Source organism: Camelus dromedarius, chromosome 12 (assembly GCF_036321535.1).
Source record: "Camelus dromedarius isolate mCamDro1 chromosome 12, mCamDro1.pat, whole genome shotgun sequence".
NCBI classification, from domain to species: Eukaryota; Metazoa; Chordata; class Mammalia; order Artiodactyla; family Camelidae; genus Camelus; species Camelus dromedarius.
The window spans coordinates 1,368,797-1,378,962 of NC_087447.1; the positions used below are offsets into that span (position 1 = coordinate 1,368,797).

Genomic DNA, 10,166 nt, shown 5'->3' on the forward strand with positions numbered 1-10,166 from the left:
TGCCCCGGCCTCCTCGGCAGAGGTGCTGATGGGCCGGTCAGTTCTCCCTGGCCCCCGCTGCCATGGGGGACCACCTGGGTGACTGAGAAAGGTCTCAGAAGGCAGTTGTGGGGACAGATCCCGAGCCGTCCAGAGCTCACCTCAGTCACCTCAGACAGAGCAGGGGGCCCTGTCAGGGCCCAGCAGAGACTGGCTGGCTGTTGGTGGCCGGAACCCACGGTGCCTGCCGAGCTGGGTTTGGCATGGCCCACCCAGCCACCCCCCAAGGCCTGCTTTGAAAGGGCCTCTTGCCAGAAACCCAGGGGCACCCACCACAGACCTGGGGCGCCTGGGGAGGGTCAGGGTCGGAAGAGGGCTGGAGGCCAGGCCCTGAGCCCCGGCTGAGCGGGGAGGGGCAGGGCACCGGCAGCCCCAGGCCCCTAGCCAGCAGGACAGGCAAGGACCACAGTGGGGGAGGGGAGCCGGCCCTCCAACCTGGGGAACACTTGGACCTCCAGGTCCTGAGGGGGGCCCCGCTGGGCAGGCCCACCTGGAGAAGACAAAGCAGCCCCCGCCCTGAGAGCCTGGACCAGAGAACCCGCGGGGCCCCCTTCCACCTTCAAGATGGACCAGGCCCTGCGTGCAGGGGCCCTGGAAGGTGAGATTTCCGGGAAGCTGGGGCAGCTCACCGACACCCAGGACCCTCTGGGCAGGCAGGGGTCGTGTGCACCCCCTTCACACTCCTGACAGGAGTGGGGCGACAGTGGAGCCACCCCCAACCAGAGGCCGATGGGGAAGGGGTCCTGGAGCACCGAGGCAGGGAGGTGGCCAGCCAGCCCTCTGGCCTGGGTCGTGGCAGGGGGCAGGGCTCTGCGGCCACCAGAGGCATTGCTCCCCTCCAGCCATCTCTGCTCCTGACTCTGGCCTGGGACCCTGGAACCCCATCCTGCAGCCCGGGACGACGTGGCCCATCTTGCAGCCAGGTCGCCCCCACCCTCTTGGCCAGGCGGCCCCGGAGGCAAGGGCGGGCTGCGGGGCAGCCTGGGCAGGACACGTCTGTGTGGAGGAGAGGCCTGGAATGTGCAGCTGCCCCCGCTGGCAGGCCGTCCAGGGACTCACCATGTGGGGAAGGCGTTGACTGCATGATCCCAAACCAAGGGTCCCCATTCCCCTCCGTGGTCGTCCCAGCCCTGCTCCCCACTCGCTGCTGGTACCGGCAACACCGGGGTATGTGCTGGCTTCCAGCCAGACCCCAGAGTGCGCCCGCTGGCTGCCCGGCGGCTGTTCCTGGAACAGGGGCGACAAAGCCCAGACTGCCTTGAAGACGCGGGGGCACGGGGCGAAGCCTGCCCAGAGCCACGCATGAATAGGGCACAGAGACACCGGGACCACGATGAATGGGCTCACAGAGGCCCAGACGCCCATGAATGGGCACCGGGTATCCAAACACGCAGCGGAACTTGGAAGCGGCCACCGGGGGCCCGAGACCTGGGATGTGAGCCTACGTGAGAGGCAGGTAGTGAGGCGTTAGGCTGCCCAAGCCCCTGATGAACGGGAGATTCAGGCGACAAATGTGGATGAGGGTACACGTCGCCCAGCACTGCAATGGGTGGGGTGAACCGACGCCCAGATGATGGCGGTGGACCACCCAGAGGCCCTGGGAACTGGGGGGCAGGGGACCCGTCAGGTTGACGTTTGAAGTCCTTGCCACCGAGATGATCAGAGGAGTGGGGGACAGGCTCAGAAAACCGTGGACCAGAGCCTTGCGACGCGAGCCAGTGGTTTCTGCACCTGGGGCTTCACATGGAGAGGGTGAGGCTGCAGCCAGCCCCGGAGGGTGGGGAACAAGGCGCCTGGGCCTGCAGCAGAGACTCAGGGTGACAGGTGCCTGGCCCCGTCTATCGAGGGGAACGAGGTTAGGTCCGTCAGCCTCAGGCGAGCAGGGCGCAGAGACAGGGAAGGCTCCTCGGGCCGGCTAGGGGTCCAGATACACGTCGCTCAGGACTCGGGTGTGGGCGCCGGCCGCACCTGCCGAGATTCCGAGACTGGGCGCTCAGACCCCCACACGAGTGGCAGGAGGCAGCCAGTCTCACCAGGCTCCCAGACGCTTGGACTGCTGGGTCCGTGTGGCCCTGGCGCCCCACCCCGGAGGCGCCGGCTCCTGGGTCCCTCAGCCTGACCAGTGTACGTCAAGGTGACAGAAAGGCTGAGAAGGATGGCATCGAAGCCACCCTGTTCTCCAGAGAGTGGGGTGCAGGCCCCAGGGCCCCAAGATCAGAGTCTGCGAGGACTCAGTGACCGAGGCGCGTCCAGGCTGTCGATCTTGAGGTGATGTGGGCCGGACAACTCAGCTCTCCCACAGACTGGGGTCCAGGACCCAGACTCTCCACTAATGGGAACAGGACCCAGACATGTCTAGGGTGGGGTCCGCTCTCGGGAAGCCTGGGTGCGCGTCCCGGACACCTGACTGTGGGGAGGGCAGGCAGCCTGGCACACGAGTGAGGCACACAGAGCCCGAGACCAGAACGAGCGGGACACATGCAGGTGGAGAGCACGGACGGGCACAGGGCGCCCGAAGCCCAGGAGCGAGGCCGCTGGCCTGGCCTGGCACTCAGGCTCACGTGAGGTGTGTCGGGGGTGGGGTCCAGGCACCCAGGGGCCCAACCGATGGGCCCAGGCTTTCCAGGAACCAGGCAGCCACAGAGCAGAGAGTCCCCCCAGACTATGGGGAGCTCAGCCCCAGGGCCTCGGGAATGAGGGGAGAAGGCTGCCTGGTGACTCAGATGCACAGGTGTGTCCCTGGGTGTTCGCAGGAGTTGGGGAAAGATGTTCTGACAGCAGGGGTGCCCTGATGAATAGATACCCCAGGAGAAGGTGAGAGGGGCCCCCCAAAGCTGCAGGGGAACCAGGCTCTGGCCAACAGGGTCCCAGAGACCCGTGCGAGATGCGATCAATGGGGAGGGGGCACAGGCGGCCCCAGGAGAGACCCCGATGCCTGGGTCGCAGAGAAGCCGGGCTCTTTGGCCGGGTGCTTGTGAGTGGATACACACTGTACGTGCAGTCAGGTGACGGGGCGTGTGTCCCCTCGGCCTCCAGGCGGACAGGGTGTAACTTGCCCGGATACTCCAAGAGTTGGGGCTCCCATCCCATGGAGACCAGACACATAGCACCACGCACAGGCTCCTAGAAGATGGAGATGTTCAAGGAACCAGCTTCGCTGTGCCGACACTCAGGGAGAGGCACAGCGTGGGGTGCAGGCTCCCAGGTGAAGTGGGCGGGGTCAGCCTGCGGCCCACACAGGCTGGGAGCCAGTGAATGGGCACGGGGCTCCCCAATCCACAAGGACGGGGTGAGCTCGGCGCCCGCTCATCCTTGCCTTGAGCACAGCTGAACAGGGTGCCCAGCCGAGCGGGGTGCCGGCAGCGTGGCAGTGCTGGCAGGGTGCACGTGTGCTGTCCAGGCATGCCTCCCGGTTCCTCGCCAGCAGCGCCCGGCTCCCCGCAGCCGGTGACTGCCGTGAGTTCCGACCTTCCGCATTCCCTAGGCAACCTCAGAGGAAGCGTCTCCATCCAGGAGCCCCGCCAGGGCCTCCACGTGGCCCTTGGCTGCCTAGCCGCCGTCTCGGGAGCTGCGGGGCTGGCCTGGGGCTGCCAGCTCTCTTTGGTTTTCTCCTTCCTGCCCTGAACCTCAGACGCCCGTCTTGCCACGGAGGCGCCCGGACCCTGGGAAAGGCACAAAGGCCTTACACAGTCGGGCTGCAGAAAGTGTACGCGGGGCAAATGCGATCCGGCTCCGCCGAGTGTGTGCCCACATCCCGTCCACCCACGCACCTTGCCCCTGCAGCCCGGGTGCCTCCCCTGCCCCTCTAGGATGCTGCAGTGGCAGCTCCTGGCCCTCATCACTGGGTGGGCCTGGCAGAGGACCCAGGCTTTGGACAGGAGAACGTGGGCCCAAAGGGACATGCACACCCCATGTGCCCCTGGAGCCATGCGTGACCAGCATGGGCACACATCCCATTTGCCGTGTCCCCAGAGCAGCCTCAGGCCCTGGTCCGGTCTCCCGGAAGTCCTGCGGACTGGCTAAGTATTAACCATCTCTACGTCTGGCGCCGGCCGATAGTGGGTTTGGAGAGACACCCTGACCTGGGAGGGTCCCTCAGAGCTGGGCCCAGGGGAGTGGCCGGACCCGGAGTGGCTGGACCAGATGAACTGGCCAGAGCAGAGAGGAACTCAGATTACAGGCCCTGCTGGCCTGGCTAAAGCAAGAGGTGCTGAGGGTAGACCAGAGCAGGACTTCCACCCATTGGCTCCACCAGCTGCGGGGCTGAGGCATGGACAGAATGACCTCCAGAGGCTTGCCTGGGCTCCAGAAGCTGGGCAGCAGCAGGGCCATGCAGGCCGGGTAGTGGCCCAGGGAGAGCGCCGTGTGGCCGGCCTGCCCATCCCGCGCATGGCAGCTCACCCTGCTGGGCACAGGCCTCCCTGAGCTCGGTTCTGGCAGCACCGGAAAGCTACCCCCCTGCAAACCCAGACGTCCCTGTGACTCGGGCACCCTCCTTGGTGGGTAGAACGTTTACGAACCAAGTCCGGCCTGGCCTCCCTCCTGCTGCCCCACCCGAAGGTCACCCCAGATGGGCCAGCACCTCCTCTTGCAAAGCCTCTGGGGGCCCTTGCAGGTGGCCCCGGGCTCAGATGTCCAGCCTGTGGGTCTCCGGAGGGACCCTTCTCCCAAGGGAGTTCCCCATCTCCTGAGGCCCAGTAGTTCCGGCCCTGAGGTGGGGCTCCCCGAAGCCCTGCCTCCCACACCCCCTCCCCCAAAACCAACAAGAATTTCCCAGTCACTAGAGGCCCAGGAAAGACAGGCTCCAGCCGAAGGCTCAGAACACCACCCTCCAGGGCCCAGGGTCGGAGCGGAGGCGGGGCGGGCCCCAGGAAGCGCAGGTATCAGGTGAGAGCGTGTGACACCTAGGGGGGCCGCCACCCCCAACACTGGGGGAGCTTGCTCTTTGGGAGGGGGGCCCACAGAAGCCTGGTCCCATTGAAGCATAAAAAGTTCCAGCTAGACCAAAGGTGGAAGGGGTCAGTTAGCACAGCTTTCCTGGGTGCCTGGCCCCAGGCCGACAGGGAGGGCCCTTTCCCTGGGAGAGCTGGCATTCCCGGCTGGCATTCACAGCTGCAGGCAGTTCTGAGGGCCGGGAACGACCAGGGAGGGCTTCCTGGAGGAGGTGGGGCTCATGCCGCAGGACGGGGATGGGCCTGGGAGGGCCTGGGGCAGCAGGGGCAAACATGGCAGCAGCAGGAATGAACCGGCCTGCGCCCATGTGGGGAGGCGGTGAGGAGGAGGCTGTCCTGCGGGGCAGCCCCGGAGGGAGCCCTGAGGAGGTGGCTGGGACCCGGACTCCAATCAAGAAGGGTGCCTGCCTGCCTTTCTGGGGAAAAATAGCCTTAGCGTCTAGAGAGGATGTTCCCCAGCTGGGCCACAGGGGAGGGACCCCAGGAGGAACTCCCTGCTTTCTGAGGGAGGCCAAGGAAGGTCCTGCCCAGAGGCAGCCCAGGCAAGGAGGGCTTCCAGAGGCATGACCTGGGGAGAGGGAGAACCAGGCAGCCCCCACAGGGCCGGGAGGGCCACCCCCGGGCACCTGCCAGTTTGGGGCTCCTGTGAACTTTTCCCAGAAGCCTCCCCCACCCAGCCTGAAGGCAGGTCCATGGCCAAGCTGGGTCCAGTGGAGCAGATGGTGCCACCTGGTGGCCGCGCACCAGCCTGCAGCTTCCCCACCACGGGGACCCGGCCGTCCTGAGGGACCTGGCACCTCCCCAGGCCTAGGGTCCCCCGTTGCTTGTGGCTGGTGTGCCCAGGGACTCCGGGTTCTCTTAGGCTGGCTTCCAGGCCCTGCTGTGGTTCTGAGGCTCAGCCTCTTCCAGGCTGGCCAGGCAATCCTGGCGGATTTGCCAAGAACAAATGCCTGTGACTCAACGCCCACCCTGCCCCAGGCAAGTTGGAGATAAGGGTGCCAGCCAAGCAGGCATGCAGGGAGAGGCGCGTGCAAGCACGTGTACGCACGCACACACACCTGCACGCACACGATCATACAGGTGTACACACGCATGTAGGCTCTCACACGCACACACAGATGTAAGTTCTGTGCTGGCAGCTGACTCCCCGCTTTCAACCATACGAATCTCAAAGGAAGTTGTTTTAATTCCAGAACACACAAAGGCTCTGACATTCCAACAAGTAAAGGTTGGCTTTAAGTCCCACCCCCGGGGCCAGGCCTCTCTGACTCTGCCTGGGGACCCTCAGCTCTCGGGCCAGCCCGTGCCATCAGCCGCCACCAGGGGCACTCTGCCGGGACCTCCGAGTGTCCCGGCAGGACGTGGAGGCGGGAGGGCGGGCAGCTCCGGGAAATCCCCGCACTCCACTATGGGGGCCCCAGGCAGGACCCGATCCTGAAACTGCAGGGCCTGTGCAGGACATGTGCAGCCTCCTGTTCAAAAATGGCCAGAAACTCAAGTCGGCAGCGGCAGGCATTAAAGCCAGCGCGAGGCCTGGCGCATAGCTGCCTCCACGTTCCCTCCTGGGTTTAATTCCCAGAGACCTCGCAGGGACAGCATGTGCACAGCCCCGGTGGGGGGGCCCGGGCGCCCCCTGTGAGCTGCAGCCCCTCCTGAGGGCCGTGAGGGGGGCTGTGCCGGGAGGGTGCGCGGCTGCCGTGGGCGTCATCTGCGGAATCACAGCGGACTCCCTTCTGCCTCCCCCCACACTCGGCACCGTGGTGGGCAGGGGTGCAGAGGTGAGGGGATACCATCCCGGACGCCCCATTATTCCTGGAGAGGGTGGGCTGGGCTTGGTCCCAGAGGCCAGGGAAGTGGCAGCTCTTGTGGACAAAGATGGGGAGGCCCCAGGTTGGAGAGACAGGGACTCTTGGCTGTCCGTGCTCCCCAGAGGAGGGGGCACCGGGAGGCAGCGTGCCGGGGAGACTCGCCCATGGGCCTGGGGTCACAGTCCTTGCCATGGGTGGGAAGAGACAGCCCACCACTGTGTCCTCCTTGGGCCCCTGCAGGTATGCTGCGCCAGCCCCACCCTCCTTCCCACCCATGAGCCAGCCGCTGAGGGGGGCAGGGCAGGTAGGTGGGCAGGAATGTTCTGGCGGCTCCCAGCTACACCCTGCCTCTGCCTGCCCCCACCGCGCCCTCCTCCCCAGGCACCCAGCCGGCCCTGCTCCAGGAATGCACCTGCAGCCCGGACTCGCCCAGACCAGCTCCCACCGTGACTCCTCCCGCCACCTGCCCGCCCTCATGACCCTAGCAGAGCCCCAACCCCTCAGAACCCACATCCCCAAGCTCCCCAGCCACCCCAGGGCCGGTGACCCACATGTGTAAATGTGACCCATACGTACCACTGGCAAACTATAGGGGGCCTGAGTTCAGGGGCAGGGATAGGACCCAAAGCAGCAAACCCCAGGAGTGCCCAGGGTCCAGGGAGAAAGGCCATGAAGGAGGGAGCTTCCTGGAGGAGAAGGCTCTGTGGTGAGGACCAGGGAGGGCAGGACCCCAGCTGCCCAGGCCTAGCCTGCTTGGCTAGGCTGGAGGCTGGGGGCTGGGGGAGGTGGCCAGGAGGCCGGGCCTGCGACAGCTAAGCCAGCACTTTGCCCAAGGCCCAGCACCTCCCTCCCCTTGGCTCCACTCAGAACCCTTGCCCCTGGCCACCCCAGGCTGCCTCTTTGCTCACACAGACCCAGAGCTGGCCGCTGCTGGGCAGATGGGATGGTGGGCAGGGGCCCGAGAGGTCTTCCTCTCAAGTGACCTGGCCGCCCTGGCCATCTGCTCCAAGCCGGCAGCGTGTGGAGATGGGGCACCCCCCAGACCCCTACAGTGTCCCGGCCCCAGTGGGCACCTCGGCTGGCCCTGGACTCATTTCAGACCTCATCACCAGGATCCCTTGTGAGTTTCAGGGCCTCTGGGAGGGGCACAGAGATGGCCCAGCTGGGTAGGGGTGCCGCTGCCCACAGGGGCATCTCAGGACCCTCTGCGCCCCTGCAGGGTCCCGCTGGGCACTCGTTGCCGCCGCCGTCCTGGCTGGCGTCCTGGTTTCTTTCCTCCTCTGTGCCTTCTGCTGCTGCCGCCGCCGCGGCCGCTGCCGCGGCCGCCACAGGAAGAAGCCCAGAGACAAGAAGGCCGTGGGTCTGGGCAGGGCCTGTGGCACCACCACCACCCACCTGGTGAGGAGGGTGCACCCAGCTCCCATCTGGGTCAGTCCCATAGGGCAACTCAAGGTCCAGGCTGGAGGGAGATCTTAGCCCCCAGGATGGTCTGGTCTGCCCAGAGCAGAGGCGGGGGGGCCCTCCCGCAGGCAGCTCAGACGATGAACAAAGGGGAGGGAGGCAGGACCACGAGGTCCTGGAGGGCCAGCCGCAGGGCTGGGGCTGCAGGGAGCTGCAGAGGTTCTGAAGGAAGGCGGCGGTGTGCGAGGTGGATCGGGGCAGTTGAAGCCCGTCTCGCAGAGCTGAGCTAAGGCGTGAGCCCTTCTGGTGGCCTGGCCTGGAGGGAGGTGGTTTGACCCGTCACAGACCTGTTGCCCGGAGGCCCAAGGGTCTGAGGGGGCCACATTCCCAGCAGCACATGTCACCAGTCCCTGTGACGTGACTCAGGTTCAGCCAGATGTGGACAACGTGGAGTCCGGCCCTGGAGGACCCCAGCAGTGGGGGCGCCTGCAGCTCTCTCTGGAATACGACTTTGGAAGCCAGGAGGTGAGGGGCCCACTTTGTGGGCCCACGGGATCTGCAGGTTTCGGGAGGGTGAGCGGGGCAGGGTGAGCACTGGGTGCTGGGACGTGCGGGGCTGAAGAGGGAGAGGCCCGTGGATGAAGCACTGCTGGCTCCTAGATCAAGGTGGGCCTCAGGCAAGCGGCTGACCTGAGACCTGGAGGCCCGCGGGCCACGGCGGACCCCTACGCCCGCGTCAGCCTCTCTCCCCCGTCCGGGCGCAGCCATGAGACGAAGGTGCACCGCAGCACACTCTGCCCGGTGTTTGACGAGACCTGCTGCTTCCACGTGAGTCTGGGGTCCGCGGGCTGGGGGCCCGGGCCGGGTGGCGGGGCCGGCTCACACCCCTGCCCGCAGGTCCCGCCGGATGAGCTGCCCCAGACTGCCCTGCGGGTGCAGGTGCTGGACGGCAGGAGCCTCTCCCAGCACCAGCCGCTGGCCGAGCTCAGCCTGCCGCTGGGCGCCGTGGACCTGCAGCACGTCCTGGAGCTCTGGCTCCAGCTGGGCCCGCCCGGCGCTGCTGAGGTGAGGATGCCGAGCGGGGCTTCAGCCCCATCCTGCCCGGGGTGCCGGCGGGGAAACTGAGGCCCCTCCTGCCGCCCGCAGCCTGAGCAGGTGGGGGAGCTGTGCTTCTCGCTCCGGTATGTGCCCGGCTCGGGCCGGCTGACCGTGGTCGTGCTGGAGGCCCGAGGCCTGAGCCCAGGGCTGGCAGGTGAGAGCCAGAGCGGCCCCTCCGCGCTGATGGAGGGAGGAAGCCTGTGCCCAGCCCTCGGACCGGCGACACCCTCTGACCGCTTTCGCTTGCCCAGAGCCCTACGTGAAGGTCCAGCTCCTGCTGAAGCAGAGGAAGTGGAAGAAGAGGAAGACATCAGCCAGGAAGGGCACGGCCGCCCCTTACTTCAATGAAGCCTTCACCTTCCCCGTGCCCTTCAGCCAGATCCAGGTGGGCTGCCTGGAGGAGGGGGCGGGTGGGACCTCACTGAGGGCCAGACTGACTGCTGCCTCTCTCCTCCTCCGTCACACCTCGGCCTGCCTCTCCCCAGAGCGTGGACCTGGTGCTGGCCGTCTGGGCCCGGGGCCCGCAGTTCCGGGCTGAGCCCGTGGGCAAGGTTGTGCTCGGTGCCCGGGCCTCTGGTCAGCCCCTGCAGCACTGGGCGGACATGTTGGCCCACGCCCGGCGGCCCGTCGGGCAGTGGCACCGCCTGCAGCTGGCCAGGGAGGTGGACCGGGCCTTGGCCTTGCAGCCCCGCTGGCGCCTGCCCTTGCCTGGCTCCTGAAAGGAGCCCCGGGCCTCTGTCCCCTGGGCTGGGCCTGGGCCTCTGTGCAGGCTGGGCCGGGGTCCCACAGCAATAAACTCCTCCTCCCGCTGCCATCGTGTGTCCTTCCTGAGCCCGCCGGCACGCTAGGGTCAGGGCTTCCCTGCCAT

The 10,166-nt window shown here is 66.8% G+C and overlaps 1 protein-coding gene across 1 annotated transcript; it reads left to right on the plus strand.

Moving 5' to 3' along the window:
• Positions 1-7,770: 7,770 nt before the first annotated feature.
• On the plus strand, positions 7,771-10,166 carry SYT8 (synaptotagmin 8). The gene is made up of 8 exons (XM_031448465.2): positions 7,771-7,919; positions 8,019-8,197; positions 8,627-8,725; positions 8,861-9,028; positions 9,098-9,265; positions 9,347-9,452; positions 9,550-9,683; positions 9,784-10,166. The coding sequence occupies exons 1-8, from the start codon at positions 7,826-7,828 to the stop codon at positions 10,015-10,017; spliced, it is 1,182 nt and encodes a 393-aa protein (XP_031304325.2). The 5' UTR covers positions 7,771-7,825; the 3' UTR covers positions 10,018-10,166.

What these genes read in the sequence shown, in the direction of transcription:
- SYT8 (XM_031448465.2), top strand. Translation starts at nt 7,826, where the DNA reads ATGGGGCACCCCCCAGACCCCTACAGTGTCCCGGCCCCAGTGGGCACC. An exon ending in CCTCATCACCAGGATCCCTT is followed by an intron (nt 7,920 to 8,018) that starts GTGAGTTTCAGG and finishes GCGCCCCTGCAG; the next exon opens with GGTCCCGCTGGGCACTCGTT. An exon ending in GCACCACCACCACCCACCTG is followed by an intron (nt 8,198 to 8,626) that starts GTGAGGAGGGTG and finishes GACGTGACTCAG; the next exon opens with GTTCAGCCAGATGTGGACAA.